We start from the raw sequence: 22,221 nt of genomic DNA, 5'->3' as shown, positions 1-22,221 counted from the left end.
AAATGAGACATCTAAAACATTTTGTCATATTTGACATATTTTGTCGTCGTCTTAAGAGGAATTGTAGCCACTGTTACAGTGGAGAGCAAAACAATTACCTGGAAAAGACAATAATGAAAATACTAGTAAATAAAGTAAATAAAAATCCACGAATAAATAAATCAACATAAAATAATTAATATAGCCTATAGGTAAATAAAAAAAGTAGACAAAGCACCTAATTATTGAATGTTTGTTTAAACTCAGCATGAATGTGTAGTTATATGTATTGCTTTCAGTGTAGCACAGAACTGCCCATGTCTGAAAAATGTGTAAAGTCAAACTGTAAACCCTCAGCTTTTTTACAGAGTATTGAGAAGTATTTGGCCTTGCCATGCTGCAGTCTGTATAAAGACAAACTATAGCTTGCTTTTTTTGTTTTGTTCTCTTCTATTAGCTAATATTTTCATGGTTATCTAAGTATTTGATTTGCTATGATTGATGGTTTCATGGTTACCTTTGATATGTTCATTGCTCAAAATTTTGCAATAAAAAATCTGGACAAACTATAGAAAATGAAACAATTGTATTAAGTGCTGAAAGAAAAGTTTAATATATCAGTGCATCTAGACCAAGAGATCTACCATTTGTTATGAACGCGACCACTGAGGTCGACAGTCAAGTTGTGGTAGTGTGCCTAGAGAATTTCAAGTAATTACTGTAAGTGAGCAAGGGGGCGGGGCCTGTGACGTAGTTCGGCGCGCTCTTCTGTGTACGTCTGGACCGTTTTCTACCAATGACGATGTGATGGACAATATGGCGACGGGAGTAGACTTAGCTTGTGAACCTATCGTTGTCTAAAAGACTGGCGATCCGACAGGATGAACCTCTGCGCCCAATACTTACGGTGAGTAAAATCCGGAGATTCTCAGACTCGAATTGGCGACCGAGACCGTGTTTCTATCATTGAGGCCGAATGTGGTTTATCGGAATGTTGTTCGGCTAGCATTGGCTGTCAGTGCTAGTGCTTGACGCTAGGCTAGTTAGCATGCTTGCCTGTAAACGAGACACGAAACTGAATACAAGCAGAAGTGGATGACGTATTGTCCTGTCTATTACCAAAAACATTGATAGATGGGCGGTTAGGCAAATCGCGCCATTTACTTGATCTAACGAGAATTCGTGTGTACATAGCAGCTGTTGTAGGAGGGCATGCTAGGTGCTATGTTAGCCCGCGTTAGCTACAAACATACCACTGGATGAAGTCAGAAAACAATCCGGTTACACATGCTCGCTACATTAGTCACGCAAGGCTTCGGGTGAGTGATTATGTGTACAAATTAGCCCGAAAAATCAAACCAAAACAAGGTTTCATATGTTGCGTATCTGCTGTAAGTTAACGTTACACATAGGTTTCCATTTTCCTTTCATTTCAGCATGAATAACGAATTACAGTGATGAGCCATTGGTGACAGTGAACTGATATGATCATTACGCTTTTATAAAGCTGTTATGTTGTTTTATGTAAGGTATGTGGATGACGAGTGTGTTTTGACCTTGTTTTATTCGTGTCACTCGATAGTTTTACCTAGTAGCGTGCATTGATTTTGACGTATAGCATTCAGATCAAAATCAACACGTATTTCTTAAGAGATGACTTTAGACTTTATCTGTGAGAATGTCTGGTTTGGTTTGCAAGGCAGTGTTTTTCTTTTTAGTATCCGATGTGCTTCAGTAACCTTGGGTTGGTTTAAAACAATGTGACATGAATCGACCGAGGGAGTATGTAAATAAATTGGCGGCTGATAATGACAAATCCAGGCCATTTGATCGTGTAAGGTTGTAAGCTGAGTGCCGAGTAGATGCGTTTGTTGTTAAGGAGTTTTGTAAAGAAATGTTGGTGATGTGATGACAGTTTTCAGCACGTTTCAGTAGACTGAGCACAGTAGATGACTTCAGTACTCTGGTGTTGTACTTGCTGACAAGAGACAGCAGAAAAGCTTTATGTTGTTGTGCTTTAATGTCATCTAGGGCTTGCATAACAACATTTAATCTGATCTATGTGTGTGGTTTCATTCTGCCTGTTTTAACGGGAAGTTCATTTATTATGCAGTCCCAAATGTTTGGAAGGGACTTTTTGACAACATTAGGCAGGTACTTTTTTAGTATAGGAAGTTGTGCTAAAATTATGGGGTTAGAATTGGTCCTTTATTACGAATAAATATGAAATGAATGTAAAGAGATTCACAAAAATGAAACTCATTCACAAATAAGTAGAATAAGATCCACAAATAAATTGGCAGACGTGCTAATATTAGGAAAAACGGCACCCTTGCTTGTGCGGTATTGTTATCAACTCATACAGGAGCATTTTTGCCCCCATATATTCAAATTTCCACCTCTGACTGGAGGGGAGTATGTATATTATGACACATAATTAATTTACCGAGTAATAAGAACCGAGTATTCAAATGTTGCTATGTTGATGAATGGAATTGAATTTATCGCAAAGATGGTTCTAGAAACGAACCATTACACCTCTTCCAGAAGTGGTCAAATGAGCAATGGACGAACTGCGAGAATACATTTCTTACATAAATCTATTATGATGTTGAAAAGTGGTGTTTGAACAGCTTATTTTTTAAAATCCTTTCAGACCATGTCTCCTAGTAAACTGCAGCGTGCCGTGTACACAGGGCACAGCAGAAAGGCAACAGCACTCAAAGACTCTTGTGATGTTTTTGCAGACATGCGTGTTCAGAATAATGTTTTAAATAGTGTACCTGCCGCACATACAACATTACTTGCGGTACTGTATTGAGTTGACAATACTACCATTTAAAAAATACAGTGGCATCGACAGTGTTTTAAAGCTTTATTACCGTGCCACCCTACTGTGTTCATGAGAATACTCACCAACACTGGCATCGATGCTGGTATTGACACTGTGAGAAATGAGTATTGGAACCATTTTAGATATTTTTGACAACACTAGAAGTAGTCTTTGTATTTTTTTTAGATGATTCAGAGATTAGAGGTAGGATCTTTGTGTGAGGAAGGAAATTAATGTTGATGGTGGGATCTATGTGAGGAAGGAATCAAAGATTTCATTATCAATTTTATTAAGTGCTGAAAGAAAAGTTTATACAGTGCATCCAGACAAAGAGATCTACCATTTGTTATGAATGCGACCGCTTTGAGGTCGACAGCCAAGTTGTGGTAGTGTGCTAGAGAATTTCAAGTCAGTTGATTGAATTGCCTCTTGTCCAACTGGTCCGGTGCTGCGTTGTTTTTATGCCTTGCAAATGTTTTGTTTTCTATGATGTATTTTGTACATTATTGTACTGTTCATTTATTGTATTCAATTGAAACTATTATTGGATGTGTGTTACCAATGCAACATTATCAAGCTGGCTTTTTTTAACCGTCCTAACGAGGGTACTTTTGGGCCCTGGGGAAGTGTTGACATGCCCTGACATTTGTGCTTTATTTTTAAGTTGCTTTCAAAGATTTAAACTCTTTTCCCGCCAGTGTTTTTTTTTTTTTTTTTTTTTACGTTGCCAGCCACCGCCAGCGTTTTTGGTCATTTTCACCATATCTGAAAAAGTGTGAATATCTGAACATGTAATATATCAAAAGAAAGAACAGACTCTGCTTTTAAACAAAAAAATCTGTTTCATTCTAGCTTCAGGCATTCTTTTTTATCATCAACACTTAAAGTTTCATAAAAAAAGTTACATTTTGAGCAAAAAGCTGCGTAGGGATTAGACTAGACTACGTCTGGATCAGATTCAGTACGATGATCAAAACATAGGCCTAGATGTAGTAGATCAAGTCCATTAACACCCCCAAAGCTTGCACAGTCCTATAACACTTCCTGGGCGACATTTCATTCAGTAACATTAGGCCATTTAGATTTATATGCTGTTTATTGATGATTATCGCATTATTCTTCAAATGCATCTGCTTGCATATGAGATCACTTGTTTCTGCTGCTTCTTTGCCTGTGTTTTGATCTGGAGATACTGTACTCTTTCAGGAGATGCGTAATAGCGCCCCCTACCGTATATCAGTGATAACACGGAAAGCTGTAAAAACTTGTCAATGGCAGGGAAGCGTTGTCTCATAAATTACTAGGTAACTCGTCAATGGCAGGGAAAGAGTTAATGGCTAAAGTCTGATTACACTGTTGAATTTAAAGTCCCCCTGTAGTCAATAATTTTATCCATTAAAACTCATGTATGTTTGATCACCAAAATGCCAAATGGCATATTTAAACCTTTTTTCCTGTGAAAACTGTATTCATGCCTTAAAATATATTAAATGTAATTTTACACCTTTGCTTCATTTAGTATTCGTGTAGCCATGAATATGCAAATGAGCCCGGCCTTCGCTCACTCATACAGGCTCATCTACAAGTCGATGTATCAGAACGGTAATGCGTTTTATGTATCGCTCTCTACAACGTCGGACAAATAACGGTAATTAATATGATTAGCCTTTGGCTGGGCTATGTTATCAAACAGCTAATAATGTGTTGCTAATATTACACAAACCCTCTTCCCGTTCTCCATCTCAGAGTCAGACAGCTGCCTTCTAAAAACAGTATCCTTACAATCGCTTTGAAAAACGTAGAACATCAGTGGAGAAAGTCAAGTCAAGTATATTTGTATAGCGCTTTTCACAATACAGATTGTATCAAAGCAGCTTCACAGTATTAAATTAAAATAATACAACAAGGTTTGTTTCTAGTGGAATTTATTGATTGATAAAATCAAATTAAATATCCCCAAAATAAAACTGAGCAAGCCAAAGGCAACAGAAAGGCTTATAGTTAATCATAACATTGTATTATACATCATATACATAAAAATATATCTGGATAACCTGGCTTCTCTTGATGCTCCCCAGCTTCGCAGTATAGTAATGATGATATGCTAAAGCCCTCACGTTGTTGTGATTGGCTACATGGTAGTTTGTCACGTCCGAAAACACCAGCGATGTCAAACTGCGTTTTCGAGACTGTCTTTGGTTCACTGCAGTTTCAAGGAGAAAATACTCTGCAATGGTGTTGACTTTTGAGTTTGCACATGGTTTGTCTTAAAGCATATTAAAAACACCACATATACATAAAGAAAATTAAAAACTTGATTTTCACCACAGGGGATCATTAACAATTGAATTTAGGCTTTTATGTAGGCCTAAGGGATAAATTTCAATATTTTGAGAGAACCACCGGCTGGATGTACATTTTCCTGCTTATTACATAAGTAGGCTAAATAATTAGACATGAAATATTGATCTGAGTTGAAATATTTTATTAGGTCTTTAAACGCAAAGCTTCCGTGGAGAGAGCAATTGCAGCGCGACAAGTTCAAACTAAACGGACATTTATGATATTCGGTATACAGTCATAATATCACTTATTACACAGCATTTCGCCACATAAATAATAAATTATGAAAATTATGGGGATGAGCTATATTGATTTCAGATGTCAGTATGTATAGGCCTGTCATGATGCTTTTTGTTGAGCGATGTATATTGTCCCAGAAATAATTGTGATAAACGATATTGTCAATAATTCTTTTAACTTTTAAGAATATTTAGATACTGGAAATGCTGTCAAAAAATAAATATCCTAAATAATATTTATAAAAATAATAAATGAACTTTTTCTAACAAAAATTGCATAAGTAGCTAATAAGTAAAAAATAAACATCTATGCACAGAAGGGACTTGTATGGAGTTTTTCCTTCGACAGTAAGTAAGGGTTCACACCACTGCTGAAAACAAACCCTACGTAGTTGTCAGATGTTCATATGAACGAAGGCACAGAAGGCAACAGGCCATATCTGCTGATAAACAATTTTTCTAGAGGCGTGTTGTTAAAACAAACATGTCCTTTTACAACAATGGAAAAACCGTGCAGTGGAATAAAAAAAATAAAAACACGTTCTCTGTGAAAATGAACTAGACACTCGCTACTGCCGTGTCCCATGTGAAACAGCCTTAATACTAGCTGTGAGCGTGCACCATTTCGCACTGTGACATTTATATATGTACCGGAACAGTGGATTGTGGCTTTAAATGTGGATTTATTCTACCAAACTGTCGGTAGTTGTCAGGAAAACACTATAACGCCTCAAAATTACGCCGCCTTTTCACCTGTCGATATCCGCTGTGTGAATGAAAGAGCTGCCTGAGCCCCACTTTCGCCTCTGACACGGAGAGCAGACGAGATGACAGCGCGAACGGCAAAATGTAAACATATGTCATGTCACCAAAAATATTGAGGTCATATGCATATATCGTGCAATAAGTAGGGCTACCCATAACTAGAGCCGTCATCCAGCTGAAGGCACTGGATATTGCCAAAGACCTGAACATACCAACCAGCCAGGCCCCTCATTACTTATTTCAGCAATGTACTGACACACTTGCCTCTTAATTTCTTTGAAACGGCCGCTGTGATATGGCGTAACGGTGTGTGTCCACTGGTGCGGTGCAGAGGGAGCGTTTTTAGTCAATTCCTATGGAAGTTCTGCATGACCAGGCTAGCAAAAACAAATCAAACACTAAAATATCTAACAAGAAGTTATTATTATTGCCAATTACTTATTTGGCACATTTCTACGTCAGTTAGACCAATGGCATTGCTTTAATGTTGCTGTGTGTCATCACTTGAACTGTGCTTATTGGTCCGTTAAAACAAATAAAAATTAAGGGCAAAATGGTCTTGAGTTTGTGATTATATGGTCTAACATTGAAGCCCCTAAACTGCAATGCTGTTGTGCTTGTTCCAGGGATGTGTTCACCAGACCTTGTCCAATGATTCTCTCTTAAATCATCACCTCATTAACATATTCATTTCTTGTTTTGAGCAGGCAGGCAGAGGCCCTGAAGGCTGACATGACAGGTATGTGCTACCATCTCTAGTTTAGTCTATTTAGTTAGGACTTGGAAACATTTGTCAATGTCTTTTTATTTATTAGCATGCTATTTTGATGCGTTTATCTAACATGTGATCTTTAAAATAATAATATAATGGCAATGGTCATAAGTTGCACATATTATTAGAACTATTGATGTGATGTATGAGCTTACTTGGAGTCTATTGCTGTTTCATATTTGTCATCTTATCCCTGTCACTTTGGTAACCATGGCATTGGATGTGGTTACTAAGACATGCAGATCTTTCTCCAAATGAACTGAAAGGCACTGTTAGACACAGTCACGTTCTACAGTGCCGCTGCAGCATTAGCTTTTTAACATGTTCCTCTCCACATGTCATGCAGATTCTAAGCTTGGTGCTGCGGAGGTCTGGACATCACGGCAGGCTCTTCAGGACTTGTACCAGAAAATGCTGGTTACGGACCTGGAGTACGCCCTGGACAAGAAAGTTGAACAAGATCTGTAAGAATATCAATGATAATACATTGCATAATGATTTGCATAATTTACATGCATCATGTAAAGTTTGTGTCATCTAAATCATCTAAGTTTATGTATTATGTATATTATGTAAAATATCTGACTGTCATGTTGTCCCTCAAATATTTTTGTTTCAGCTGGAACCATGCTTTTAAGAATCAAATAACAACACTACAGAGTCAAGCTAAGAACAGGGCCAACCCCAATCGAAGTGAAGTACAGGCCAATCTCTCCCTGTTCCTTGAGGCAGCTAGTGGATTCTACACACAAGTAAGCAATGTATTGAAATGATATTGTAATCATAGTTGTTTTATTTATTTATTGATATGCTGTTGCTTTTGCCATGAATGCAGCCATTGCTGCTGATATGGTGTCAAATAATAAATAAATAAACACACAAGGAAGCAGTGTTATTGTACAGTGCTCAATGCTCATTGTTAAGCAGATTGATGTCAGTCTGTTATTCTTTGTTGACTGTTTGCCACGACCTCTAGTGACCTTTATTAAAATCTTTGTCTGGATTCTCAGTTGTTGCAGGAGCTGTGCACGGTGTTTAATGTGGACTTGCCATGCCGTGTGAAATCATCTCAGCTTGGCATCATCAGCAATAAACAGAGCAGCACCAGCGCCATAGTGAAGCCCCAGCCCAGCTCCTGTTCTTACATCTGCCAGCACTGTCTCGTTCATCTTGGAGATATTGGTGAGGTTGCTAAGTTGCTGATGTTTTTGTAGCTATTTCGGGGAGAGCATTAGCAACCTGCTCTCCAGCTTTTATAAATATGAAATATTTGGATGTTATTCACTGGGGGGTTTCATTGGTTGTGGTTTATTTTACGCAACTCGCAGCACGTTATCGGAACCAAACCAGCCAGGCAGAGTCGTACTACAGACATGCAGCTCAACTTGTTCCCTCAAATGGTTTGTATCTGTTTCTGCATGTTTTCACATACTCGAGCCCACCACTGACATTTGAAAATAAAAACAAGTGAATTAAAAATGAAACTTTTCTCCCTCTGCTCTAAGGTCAACCTTACAATCAGCTGGCCATATTGGCCTCCTCCAAAGGAGACCACCTTACAACAATCTTCTACTACTGCAGGAGCATTGCTGTCAAATTCCCATTTCCTGCTGCCTCCACCAACCTACAGAAAGCTCTTTCCAAGGCCCTTGAGAGGTCAGAATGTCTTTGAAGGGCTTGCAGACATTTACATTTATAGGATCATAATATTTTGCTCACATTATCGTTGACAAGTAAGAAACTAGTGTTTAATTCTCTTGCGTCTCTTTAACCCACAGCCGTGATGAGGTCAAAACAAAATGGAGCGTGTCTGATTTCATTAAGGCCTTCATCAAGTTCCACGGCCATGTTTATCTCTGCAAAAGCCTAGATAAGCTGAACACCCTGAGAGAGAAACTAGAGGAGCAGTTCCAGGTGCAGTCAAAACCACCAGCTATAGCACTTCATATCATTTTCTTGGTCTGAATTTGTATACTCAAATATTCTCCTGACTGATTCGCTCCACAGAGGCTGATTCTTCAGAAAGCTTTCAGCTCCCAGCAGCTGGTCCACATCACAGTTATAAACCTGTTTGAACTGCACCACCTCAGAGACTTCAGCAATGAGGCAGACGAGCACAGCTACAGCTCGGACGAGCAGATCAGCTGGATCCAACTCCTTGGCCTCTTCAGTATGTCCTTTATATCACACTGCGTCCAAACCCTTTCTTGTGGTCTTTCTAAACCCTGGGTTAAACACACTTGTAATTTTAAAAGATATACACATTCAATAGTTGGGGGTGGATACATTTTTTTTTTTTACGTTTCTGAAAGAAGTTTGCACTTATTTAATAAAAAATGCTGTGTAAACAAACAGTAATATTGTGACATATAATAGTTTAAAATAACCGTTCTCTAATTGAATATATTTTAAAATGTAATTTATTCATGTGGTGGGAAAGCTGAATTTTCAGCATCATTACTCCAGTCTTCAGTGTCACATGATTCTCCAGAAATCATCTTAAAGGGGGGGTGAAACACTCAGTTTCAGTCAATCTCATGTTAATCTTGAGTACCTATAGAGTAGTATTGCATATCTCCAAAAAGTCTTTAGTTTTATTATATTTATAAAAGAAAGATAGGCTGTACCGAGTCTTTCCGGAAAAAAACGAGCGGCTGGAGGCGTGCCGTGTGGGCGGAGCTAAAGAATCACGAGCGTGTGCAGCTTTTGCGTTGAGCGTCTGGAAGCTGTGACATCCTTTACCGTGAGGAAAAAAACGTTATCCAAAACAAACCATGGCTAACAATCAGATTCAGCCATACATTTATGATCCAGAATCAGATCCCGAGGCTGAAATTGAACACGAGCAGCAGCAGCAGCAACGACTACAGCAGGCAACTCTGTGTGGTGTGTACTGGAACTGTATATATTTGCTTAGCGTTTTTTGTAAATGACTAATTTCCACTTTGTCGTCGTATTTTTTTTTTCTTTAAAGGTGTACATGTGGGAAGGGAAGTGCAGTTTGATGCCAACTGAGGCGGAAAACGTTTGCTGCCAAGAAATAGAACCGGCTATACTTGTGTCTTGAAATGCATTATAATGTGTAAAGTTGTAGTTTGTAAGACTTAAAGGGATAGTTCACCCAAAAATGAAAAATCTGTCATCATTTACTCAACCTCAAGTTGTTCCAAACCTGTATGAGTTTCACAAAGGAAGATATTTGGAAGAATGTTTGTAATCAAACAGATCTCGGTCCCCATTGACTTCCACAGTAGGAAAAAAATATACTATGGTAGTCAATGGGGACCGAGATCTGTTTGGTTACAAACATTCTTCCAAATATCTTCCTTTGTGTTCAGCAGAACAAAGAAACTCATACAGGTTTGGAACAACTTGAGGGTGAGTAAATGATGACAGAATTTTCATTTTTGGGTGAACTATCCCTTTAATATGATAGCATACAATTAGCTTACTAAATGTACTTTAGCACTGTCTTCATAAAAGATTTTACACATTATTCCTTCACCTTCATTTATAAACTTTGGGGATCATTATATAACATTTTAGGTATTATCCAAGCAGTGTATTGCTGTAATAGGATGTAATTACATGCATGCATAGTTCCTATCTCATCATATAATTAAAATTGGAATTAATGACAATGTCAGCAATTACAGTGTGACTGTAAATTACATGGCTGACATAATTTGTGATAAAAAAATAAACAAAAAAACTCCATCCACTGGTCCCTTAACGCTGGGTTCTTTGGGAATCTGTGCAGGGTTGTCTTGCCCTGGCAACCAAAAACACACTTCTTTGGTGACATTGTTTATTTCTTTAAGTCCTGTGACTGCAGCACAGCCGATGACTTCCCTAAAGCCGGGCACAGCGCTTTGATGGGCGTACTGCTTTCGCTCTCTCGCTCTGGTCTGTTCTCCCTTCCGGGAGAAGTGCCCTTAGGACCCGTATAAGGAAATTCTGCCGCGTCTGATGTCACACACGACCATACTCGAAAAAAACTTTCCGAAACTTGTGACAAACTGGAAGGAGGATTTTTGGCACAGAAATACTCCATCAAACGTACAACTTAATTTTTGAAACTTTGTCCATGTTTAGCATGGGAATCCAACTCTTTAACAGTGTAAAAAACTCAGTATGCATGAAATAGCATTTCACCCCCCCTTTAATATGCTGATTTGGTGCACAAGAAAGATTTCTTACTATTATCAAGGTTGAAAACAGTTGTGCTGCTTAAGATTTTTGTGGAAATCATGATGTTACTGTTAAAAATGTTATTTCCCTAGTGTCTTTCCTGGGCGTGATGCTAAGCCGAGCTTTACTCAATAAGAACCGAGAGGAGATCATGGGGGAATGCCCTCTTCCTGCCATCAAAGTGTCTCTGGACTGGCTGAGGCTTCGACCCAGTGTGTTTAATGAAAGTACCATGGACAAGCGCCAGTAGTAAGAAAGACTTCCTATTTTCTTTCCACCAAAGGGCTGAATGCTATTTGAAGATGTAGGTTTTATTTCAGTTTCAAAACAAAAGCTCGATTTCAGTAGTTCTGTTGATTTAGCATTTTTAATGAGTTTGTATTTAGTAGGGAACTTGTAGCAGTTTCTTAAAAGGCTGATTCTGTCTCTTTAATCCGCAATCTGCATAATCCCAGCAACAATACCCACAATCCATTGCACGCCATGTCTGTTTTACTTTTTTGCATGATGACACATAAAATGGTTCTGCCTGAGCCAAGATTTTGAGGTATTGAATACTGTTAAAATGACACATCTTTGGCATTTCACAGCATCTGGCCATGGCTGGTGTCCATTCTGAACAGCTTTCAGCCTAAGGAGGAGGATGTGTCAAATACATCAGGTATGAGTGCTGCATCACACTCTTAAATTTTCTTATGAAATATCTTTTGAACAGTTCTTTCCATTAATGGTCATGATTGTTTTGTTTCACAGTTATTCCACTGCCCGAAGAGTTCGAGCTGCAAGGCTTTCTGGCCCTTCGCCCTGCTTTGCGGTAAACCTTCATTATAAATTGATCACTCTTCTTGTTTTGACTCTTTATTTTACACACATATGACTCTTTTAGCTGTGTTTGTTCTCTTAAGGTTGTTGTTCAATGATTCCAGGATGCTAGACTTCTCTAAAGGGCATCAGAGTGTTGTGGAGAGCCTGTTAGTTCATGCCCGACACCAAAGACTCATCAGCCAGGGCAAGTGGGTGGCTGACAACCAACCACGGTGAGCTGTTTTTTCACTTTCATTCATGTCTTACTCATGACTTTTTCAGTCTTTCTTGAACTTTCCTGAAGTTTGGCACCTTCAAAACTGTATTTGTTCTTTTAGCTGTAAAATACGCATAATTTAATAGTACTTTTTTCTTTTATCTTTTTTTGAGAACTTTTTGTGACTAATTCAGTTTTTTTTTTTTTTAAGTTATGACCTGTGTTTTAATATTTTTCATTTTTGCTTGTGGTATCAACAGGTTGATCCAGTGTCGCATAAGTGATGGCCTTCTGCTCTTCATAACTGATATCCCTGAGATGGTGGTAGAAGAGCCACAGGAAAAAGACACACCAGTCCTCCAGGAGTCATCTAATGGTGAGCAGACCTCCAATGACAGCACCCAGGGCCTGAAGTCTGTCCTCTCGGCTGGAAAGAACCAGAACAGTGGGCTGGATGGTAGCGAGAGACCTGTGGTCACCTTCAAAGAGAACATTAAACCTCGCGAGCAGAGTAGAGAACAAAACCGGAACCAGCACCAGAGGGATGCAGGGAAGGACAGAGTTGGATTCAATAAAGGAAATGGAATGCAAGGGAAGAACGAGCAGAAGAAAGAGGGCAAAAGAAAGAGTGAGGTGAAGAAAACCAGTCATGATAAAACAACGGATGCTGGGAAACAGGTAAGGGAGAATCAATTGTGCCTCATTTTGCTGTAATTCTTATTCAAATGTGTAAACTTAAACTCCTTTTTGTTTTTTGCTACAAGGTGAAGACTCAGACTGAGATAAGGAAGACTCCAGTGTCTGAGGCGAGGAAGACTCCAGTCACACAGACTCAAACCACATGCTCTTCACAGTTTATCCCCATCCACCACCCTGGAGCTTTCCCGCCTCTGCCCAGCAGACCAGGTATACTTAGACACTTTCATACATGCCACACCTGAACATTATTATACATGGGCTGTTCAGTCATTGCTCATTTCCTCATGTTTTTCCTCCTTCAGGCTTCCCTCCACCAGCATATGTGATCCCCCCTCCCGTGGCATTCTCCATGAGCCCGGGCTTCACCTTCCCCACAGGTGTATCCGTACCTGCACCCTTCCTTCAGACCGCCTCTCACCCTCAATCTGCCAATCCTGTACAGGCAGGGAAACCCTCACACATTCCCTACAGCCAGCAGAGGCCCTCAGGCCCTGGAGCCCTAAACCAGGGCCCTCCCCAGCCTCAGCAGACACAGCCGCCCCCTCCACAACCATCCCAACAAGCCTTGCAGCAATCTGTGCAGCTCCAAGTACAGCAACAGCAATCGCAGCAGTCGCCCACCAAGCAGAGCTCTCAGCTTGGCAAAAGTCCACCACATCATCACAGCATGCAGCAGGTAATGTGACGCCTTTATTTAAATCATGTGGTATTACATGAATGCCGATTTAATTTGCTCTTGTGATGCTGAGGTTCAATATCTGCTCTCCTGTTTTCTTGACAAGTCCAATTACCATGGAGACTACATAGAAACATTTATGTTGCTGACCTTGTTAGGTAATTTCTCTTCTTTCTCCATTTTATTTTGTCCTTGCAGGCTTACATGCAGGTGCCTGAACAGCCTGGTCAAATGTGGAGCCAGCACCAAACTCAGCCCACCATGCAGAAAATGCCCATGCAGATGCCAGTCAAACAGCCTTTCTTCATGCCCACCCAGGACCCAATGAAGCTCTTTGATCACCCTATGAGCATGCAGCCCCCTCAGCCCAGCATGGACAAGAAGATGAAGTTTCCAGAGGTCAAAGTGCAGGATTTCTACTGGGAGCCACCTTACCACATGGGAGGAGAAGGCAGGAGCGGAATGGGGGACAGGATGGGCAAACGTCAGCCTGGAGTCTTCTGCCCCGACCAGGAGAACATGCCCAGAGGGCCTCCATATGAAGTTAGCACTCTTTTTCATCTGTTTATACAGCTGTTGTATGTTACAAGAAATTAGTGTCAGGCTTAATATAATATGATGATAGCATACTATTGTATTTTAGTTTTCTATGAGTTTAGCATGTAGTATGCATACTATACAGTGCTATGCATAAGTTTAGACACCCATGCTAAAGTTGACTAAAAAGAGGAATAAAAAATCATCTTTTGGAAATTGAACTTAATGCCTTAATTAAAACATTTTGGAAAAATCCAACCTTTAAGGACACCAATTTTCACCATAAAGTTCCCCTGGCCTTTGGAATTAAAATAGCCCCACATCATCACATAGCCTTCACCATACCTAGAGATTGGCATGGTTTTATTTCAGTTAGCCTAATAGCTAGTTTGATTTGCATTGAGAGATGATCTTATGGAAAGTACTTATTATAACTTTATATCAATTTAATGCATGCTTTTGAATAGTACTTTTTTTTCTTTTAAATCTAAAAATATTTTACTTTTTATATATATTTTTTTCTTCATTTCAGACTGCAAAGAGTTAAGGCATTTTAATCAAATATGGATTGAAACAGTTTTAATTTCATTTTTAAAAACTGGACATCACTCATTCATTTAAAACATGCAACATTAGGTCAAGCATGCAATGTAGTTCATTAATGCTTTAAACATGTATTGTTTCATAATGTGCTCTGTTTCACATTATTTATTCATAGCATTCTGCTTGGTGCAGTGTTCCCTAAGCAGTAAGCAAGTATTCTAATGTGAACACGACCTCAGTCCTCATCATTCTCAGTCAATTCCTTCCCCTTGCCTTTGGTTTATGTAGGCTCAGCCTCTGAAAGAGATCTGGTATGACTCTGTGATTATCATGGGTTTTCCGGCATAAGCTGGGGATCATTTACATCCACATTGGGTTTTATAGAAACTTGATCTCCGCAGTTGTGGAGAAGCGCATGCTTTCTAATTTTCATCTCTTCTTTCACGTTTCCACCTCTGTCTATCTCTGCTGTGAAGTATTCTGTGATTCATTTGTGTTTTTTAAAACACTATTTTACATTTGAGTCAGTCAAAGAGCTTTATCACCAGCCGTGAGCAGAAGTCAGTTTGAGAATGGCACTGATCTTCACAGGCTGTTGTTTTTCTCTCAGATAGCTCTGACAGGCTGCTTCCTATTTTCTTACATTCTGTTTCTCTCATCCCTTTTCCTCTCTCCCTCTCCCTCTCTCTCTCTTTCCTTCCCCTTTGTGCCTCGTTTCTCACTAGGACAACAAGAGCTCCCCTCTTCTGCCCCCAGACCTGTTAAAGACTCTGGTGGACTTTGAGGAAGAGGAGGAGCTGCTCTTTACTAAACCTCATGATTTCTACCAGGCCTTGGCTGGCCCTCTTAATTCTGCTCCTGGAAGGAACATGTTTGTATGTAGTTCTCCTATCTTGTCGTCTGGTGGGAGTGGATAGAGAGTTTTCATATGAGCTTCTATGGATAAAAACAATCTGGTCCCTGTTTACAATAAAGTTTGAACATACCTATTGTTTTCCATTTTATTAGAGAAATCGTATAAGTCGTCATCGTAACTAAGAAATAACACAGAGATGGCATACATGTAACATCATGAGATGCATCCTGGGATACTTTTGAAACAGTATTGAAAGAGGTTCTTATTCAAATTAATATCTAGGTATTAGTTGTTATTATTTGTCTATAAAAAAAAAAAAAAAAAAAGAAGCTTTTAGATTTTAAAAGGGTTTTAAGATCTTAAGAAAAAACAATTCAGTCTAATGTGTCCAAATGTTGGACATGTATCAAATGAGTAGTGTGCTATTACGTACTATATCTTCCATTTGTTATAATGTGTGGCTATATCTGGAAATATAGTTTTTGCTTGTACTGTGGTTTGCCTAAAAATGATTTATCTGTTGGAATGCATGTTCTTCAGAGTACTCATCTTTTGTGCTTTTCTCCCTCTGTAGTTGCCAAATCCGTCACGACTAGACAGTGGAGCTGATGTGATTGGGCAGTCTTCTCTTCTCCCCCGATTTTCCATTCAGGTAAAGCTGCAATGCTTTTGTCAACACTTTTGTCCACCTTTGCATTGTGAATCAAAAGTCACCAGGTGGCAGTGTTTTCCTTCAAAACACTACCAAAGTTTGTATTTGATGGTCTGGATGTTGCTTTATTTTTACTTTCCAATCATGCACTGACTGGTAATGTTACTAAAAATGTCTGGGGGGTTTTGCCAGCTCTGACTAGTTAACTTTTTTAAGAAGTACAATAACCAAATTTGAATTTCCTGATACTATTCTTTCCTTTTTCTGTCCTCTGTTTTACAGGACAGCTCCTATCAGAACAACAGTATTTTTAGCGAGGCATACGGTAAAAATATGGCCCCTGCGTCTAAGCCGGATGCGCCCATGATGCACCAGGAGCCCTCGCTCTACTCCCTATTTGAAGGAACCCCATGGTCCCCCTCCCTTCCTGCTAGCTCAGGTACCATATAGTGATTTTGATTTACTGTAGTATGTGAGCATTAACTAGATGGCTTAGAGACATCATATAATGAGGATTCATTTCATTCATAGCCTTTATTTTAGGTTTGTACATGTGAACTAACAGCATCGGTTTATGAATATTCTGTTTCCGTCTTTTGCTATAGATCACTCAACACCAGCCAGTCAGTCCCCTCACTCTTCCAACCCAAGCAGCCTGCCTTCATCCCCACCCACCCACAGCCACGGCTCCCTGCCCTTCTCCAACTTCGGCCCCATTGGGACACCTGACAGCAGAGACCGTCGCGGAACCGACCGATGGAAGGCTGATAAGACTGGTAATTCCCATGCTGAGAGCATACTCTGGTTCTATATATCTCTTCTAGTGGTCGACCTATATATTGCCAAAGCTGTTATATTTATACACTATATTGCCAAAAGTATTGGGAAACCCCTCCAAATCATTGAATTCAGGTGTTCCAATCTCTTCCATGGCCACAGTTGTATAAAATCAAGCACCTAGGCATGCAGACTGCTTCTACAATCATTTGTGAAAGAATGGATCGCTCTCAGGAGCTCCGTGAATTCAAGCAAATTCAAGTTGCCAACTTTCAATAGCTACAGACCTCCAAACTTCGTGTGGCCTTCAGATTAGCTCAAGAACAGTGTGTAGAGAGCTTCATGGAATGGGTTTCCATGGCCGAGCAGCTACATCCTAGCCTTGCATCACCAAGTGCAATGCAAAGCGTCAGATGCAGTGGTGTAAAGCACGCCGCCACTGTAAAGTTTGGTGGAGGGGGGATTGTGGTGATGGGTTGTTTTTCAGGGGTTGGGCTTGGCCCTGGCCCCTTAGTTCTTGTGAAAGGAACTCTTAATGCTTCAGCATACCAAGATATTTTAGACATTTTCATGCTCCCAACTTTGTGGGAACAGTTTGGGGATGGCCCCTTCCTGTTCCAACATGACTGCGCACCAGTGCACAAAGCAAGGTCCATAAAGACATGGATGAGTGAGTTTGGTGTGCAGGAACTTGACTGGCCTGCACAGATTCCTGACCTCAACCCGATAGAACACATTTGGGATGAATTCGAGCAGAGACTGCGAGCCAGGCCTTCTCGTCCAACATCAGTTCCTGACCTCACAAATGCGCTTCTAGAAGAATGGTCAAAAATCCCATAAACACACTTCTAAACCTTGTGGAAAGCCTTCCCAGAAGAGTTGAAGCTGTTATAGCTGCAAAGGGTGGGCCAACTCCATATTAAACCCTACAGATTAAGAATGGGATGTCATTAAAGTTCACGTGCCAAAAAGACAGGTGTCCCAAAACTTTTGGCAATATAGAGTAAATAGCCAATGTTTTGCCAGTAAGTGTTGTGAGTGGGACTTTTATTTTGACAGCAATGAAACCTGAGAAGATGCACAGAACCTCTTCTTCTCCGACTTTAACAAATCTGTTTAAAAATGGATAGGCAAAACCTATGATACTTTTTAAATACACTGTTGGAATAAAAAAAAATTGCTCTATATCATAAAAATTAATGGACAGTGCATGCAAGACTGTCTTTCTGTGCAAATGATCTAAACCGTGTTAACTGAGGTGTGTTAGCTGTCAATGGACACGCACGAGTGAGCAACTTCAAACTACGTTGGGCTAAATCCAGCTTTCCTCTGTCATGTCTTATTCACTGTGTACTATATGTATAATTGGCCACTGCTAGCCTCTGTTATTTTAAGTAATTAATGAACTGTTAATCATTTTTGAATATGTAAATTTTATGGTTGGTATGTAAATATGACTATCTTCAGGTGTGAGCGGCTTTGGGTTGGACTACCTGCCTTCTGCCTCGTCCTCTTCTGTGTCAGAGACCAACAGCTGGCACCAGGGGGCGCCAACCAGCAGCTGGGCAGCCCAGGACATGCCAATGGAGGACTCTTCTACTGTCCTCCTTGACAGTTTCAAGGTAGCATGAGATGTTCCGTGTTGCATTATTTTCTACACGTTCTAACCGCAGATGTGCTGCAACATATTTTGTCACTTGCTTGGTTGTTTTTCTTTGGTCTTAATGTCCCTTCACTTTCCATTTCTTCTACCCATTTTTCTGCAGTCAATCTGGTCGAGCTCTATGATGCAGCCCGGTCCGTCTGCGCTGGAGCAGCTCCTGATGCAGCAGAAACAGAAGCAGCAGCGTGGCCACGGCAACATGAACCCGCCACACTGAGAGCCCACAGGAAGACGCACTTGTGTCAAACATGATTCAACAGAAGAGGTGAAACACCACAAGCTCCAATCGGAAATTTCCGGCATTATCTGCGCGCGGAGGCTGGAGACGGCGAACGATGTGAAGCGACAGGCTCAAAATGAACCGCTCGCCTGACCGACGAGGGACGTGCAGCCCTCTCCTCTCCTCTCTCTCTCTCACTCACTCTGTCTGTCTCTCTCCCTGTGCCTCTAAGGCAACGAGGGCGTGCAAGCACCTGACCTGTCACGCTGCTCAGCACGTAGCCGCTGCAGAACACTGACTCTGAGGGGACAAACTCTCTCTGATTGCCACCTCGCTTCCTCTGGGGGTCAAAGGTCATTCTCCCGTCTCATCTGGACTTAAGACTCTGGACTAGACGCCCACATGCCACCTGCTTAAATCGCTCTGTGCGACCGGCACGCCGCACGTGGAGGAGTTAGGTGTGGGTGTGCGTGTCGGAAAGGGATGTTTATTGACAGCAGATGTGGTTTTACGAGGGACAAAAAAAAAGAAAAGAAAGGAGTGGTTTTGTTTTATTCCAAGTCTGGATTCATTTTCTCAGAGGGATTTGTGTCGCTATGTCCAGAATAAAAAATAAAAAAACGGAATGAATGAAGGATGATGCAATCGGCATGAACGTGCGCATCTAGAGAATGCGCTCGAATATTAGGACTTAGATTGACACAGGCATGGATCATGGTGTTGTCATGTACAGTCTGTTGATTTGTAAGAAGAGTTTGGTGAACGGGACAGGGAAAGTCTCTAAAGTTCGAACCATTATGAAGCTCATAGCGACATTTATAGCTCAATCAGTATCAAGCGGAGTTGGGGGTTAGACTATAGATGTAGGATGTAGTATCATTAGCTGCAATAGAGACTGCAATTATTAACAATACTGTATTTTGTGACTTGTTCTGTAGCAGTTTTAGCTCTCTGAAATATTATTCAGTAAATATGTTCAATAGTTTACTGCTAACGGGGGAGTTCATTCGATATAAATGTGTGCCTCCCCTTCTCCCTCCTTTCCTCGTTTCTTTACTCTAGCTTACCAGCATAACGGCTTCTTTTGTTCCTGTTCTGCCTTTTTATTAATATTTTTAAGCTTTATCAGCTCTCTTTGTGCCTGATCTGTGTTTTCTCTCTTCCTTTTGTTGTTCTTTCTCTATTTTTGTTTTAAGGAATCGTTAGCATCGCGGTCACCTTGGCACTGTAGGGAAGGTTTGGGAAACTTAGGCGAACAGGTCAAGCTGCGACGCTGTTGGCTTGTCAGAAAGGGACGCGAGCCGGGGAAGCCCATTTTCCCACAGCAACCTCACAGCCACTGAATTGTTGTTCTTTCAGGTACCATCTCCGCAGGAACTGTACTCTGATCGGTTTAAAAACCACAGACCGTATCTCCGAAAGGATGCTTTCCCGCGCTCCCGTTATGCTAAGCACTAAAGGCTGACGCTCCACTCTGAAATCTTATAATGTATATCATCAGTTGCCTCAGGTTAGCGTCAAGTGACTCATGCGATCGTGCGCTAGTAAGTGGTCACATCATCATCATCATCATCATCAGACGCCCTGTTTGCAGCTTGTTTTTTTTCCTCTCTCAAGGTTAAAATCGAATATTGTTTTGAAAACTAACGGTTCTCTTTTCAGTAGAGGATATAGCACTGAGTAAGCCTTCGAGACCTTGTAATGGGTGCCACTGTTTGGTAAATGTTCTGGGGCCAGGGGTTAGTGTTGGATAGGCTGAGATATCTATAATGCGTTCACAGTGGTTAATTCTTCCTGGTTAAGCAATGCGTTTTTGTTCGGAGGTTATATGAAAGACGTACTCTCTTGTATGATGAGAATAAAGCGTGTTTTTATTTTTGAGTAGAGAACATTTTATTAAAGACAAACTTTAAATGATGTGTCTATTTGCCGTGTGATTGTGCTTCTCTTGTTGCATTTAAAATTGTATAAAAAAAAAAGAAAAAAAGAGGAAATAATAATTACGTGGAATCTAAAAAGTTGAGTTAGGTCAAAGTATCATTTGCAAAAAATACAAATAAAATAAGTTTCAGCGGGAGCTGAGGCCCCAGTTTGTTCATTTTTTTGTTTTCCTCTTATAATCGTTCGGCAAGGAGTTTTCAGAAGCTTGTGCTCTGATTGGTTGCTGTGGACGTCTAACATTCTTTTATTTTGGATGGACTTGTAGTGCACAGTCTTGTGTGAATGTGCTTTTTTTTGATACCCTGTATCTCACTGCATTGTAAATGTGGATTTTTCCCTGTTGTCCAGTATCCATCTTTTAACTGTGGCTTCTGTAGTGATGTACATTACAATGCTGATCACAGGACAACAGCCTTGCGCCTTTGGGCCGTAACATAACATTCCAATAATAAAGCTAAAAATAATAATAATTAAAAAAAAAATAACAGCCAGCTTTTTACATTAAATTTACCACTATGAAAGTTTGTCCCAACCCTGAATTAAGTCTGCCACTCTTGAAATTCTGCATGAAATCCATCTTTCAGAATGCCTTGTATTTTGGATGAGGGAGATATCCAGTCAAATTCTTTTGTTTGTTTGTTTGTTTGTTTTTTAGAGGATGTTGTCAGGGAATAGTTGGGTTTGAGGATATCTCCTTCTATAATGGGCTTGATTTATTGTGTTCGTCTCTTTGTGGACACTTGTAAACGCTGGAATCAGCTATGCCTTTAATAAAATAAACCATGTCCTCATAAGCAGACTTTGGATTCTTTTCTGTACCTCACACTTTGGTTTGTCTTATTCCGTCAGGACACTGATGACTTACATCCAACATGATTACTCATGTTGGGTCATACGTTTTAACAGTATTGTTTGTGCCTGCTATTATGCTTTGAGCCAATATCCTATGTTGTAGCTGTTAAAAATGTTCAGTACCATTGCGGGGTGTAAAGGTCCAGGTATCGGTCGTTCATTTGTTTTTGCTTGAAAAAACGAGAAAACAACTAATTTTTCCCGTTTTTTTTAGAAAAACTAAAAAACGAAATTATGACGACGTTCTTACACGGAAATCTGAAAAACCACTTGATATTCCGATTTTCCCCTGTGGGTGGTGCTAAATCTGATTGGCAGGATATGCATTCATTATTTTTCAAATTAAGAGTTTACCCACACTGTATTTGTTAGCCTGTAAAATTATAGTCTATATGCATGCTATTTGTCACCCAATTATTTGGCTTAATTGACTGAAAAGATCTATTGAAATAGCCTAAATGTAAACATGTTCACGCATTGACAGTTGTCAGACAAAAGGCACGATATGTTTTTGTAGGAGAGGGGAAGACCTATACATCTTGAATTCGAATAGCATTCGAAAAAACATAATTGCTGGATTATTTTGACTATAATAAATAAGCAGATGAAACATGGTATAGGCTACTGTTTATCACAGATTACTTTGGGCCAAAGTTACCAAG

The 22,221-nt window shown here is 40.0% G+C and overlaps 1 protein-coding gene across 4 annotated transcripts; it reads left to right on the top strand.

Moving 5' to 3' along the window:
- Positions 1-759: 759 nt before the first annotated feature.
- On the top strand, positions 760-20,225 carry smg7 (SMG7 nonsense mediated mRNA decay factor). 4 transcript variants are annotated; one of them, XM_084412693.1, is made up of 23 exons: positions 760-886; positions 6,867-6,898; positions 7,278-7,395; positions 7,551-7,683; positions 7,942-8,113; positions 8,260-8,331; positions 8,437-8,587; positions 8,710-8,845; positions 8,939-9,101; positions 11,215-11,371; positions 11,713-11,783; positions 11,876-11,936; positions 12,049-12,159; positions 12,404-12,821; positions 12,908-13,049; positions 13,145-13,518; positions 13,717-14,061; positions 15,324-15,473; positions 16,029-16,106; positions 16,389-16,545; positions 16,712-16,882; positions 18,351-18,505; positions 18,650-20,225. In XM_084412693.1, the coding sequence occupies exons 1-23, from the start codon at positions 861-863 to the stop codon at positions 18,761-18,763; spliced, it is 3,507 nt and encodes a 1,168-aa protein (XP_084268819.1). In that variant the 5' UTR covers positions 760-860; the 3' UTR covers positions 18,764-20,225. The 4 variants fall into 4 exon arrangements, with proteins under 4 accessions (XP_084268819.1, XP_084268818.1, XP_084268821.1 ...); XM_084412692.1 differs by having other exon boundaries at positions 775-886; positions 12,028-12,159; XM_084412695.1 differs by lacking the exon at positions 15,324-15,473 and having other exon boundaries at positions 775-886.
- The last annotated feature ends 1,996 nt before the right edge of the window (positions 20,226-22,221 follow it).

Source organism: Rutilus rutilus (assembly GCF_951802725.1).
Source record: "Rutilus rutilus genome assembly, chromosome: 6".
NCBI lineage: Eukaryota > Metazoa > Chordata > Actinopteri > Cypriniformes > Leuciscidae > Rutilus > Rutilus rutilus.
This window is presented reverse-complemented; position numbering and strand designations above follow the sequence as displayed.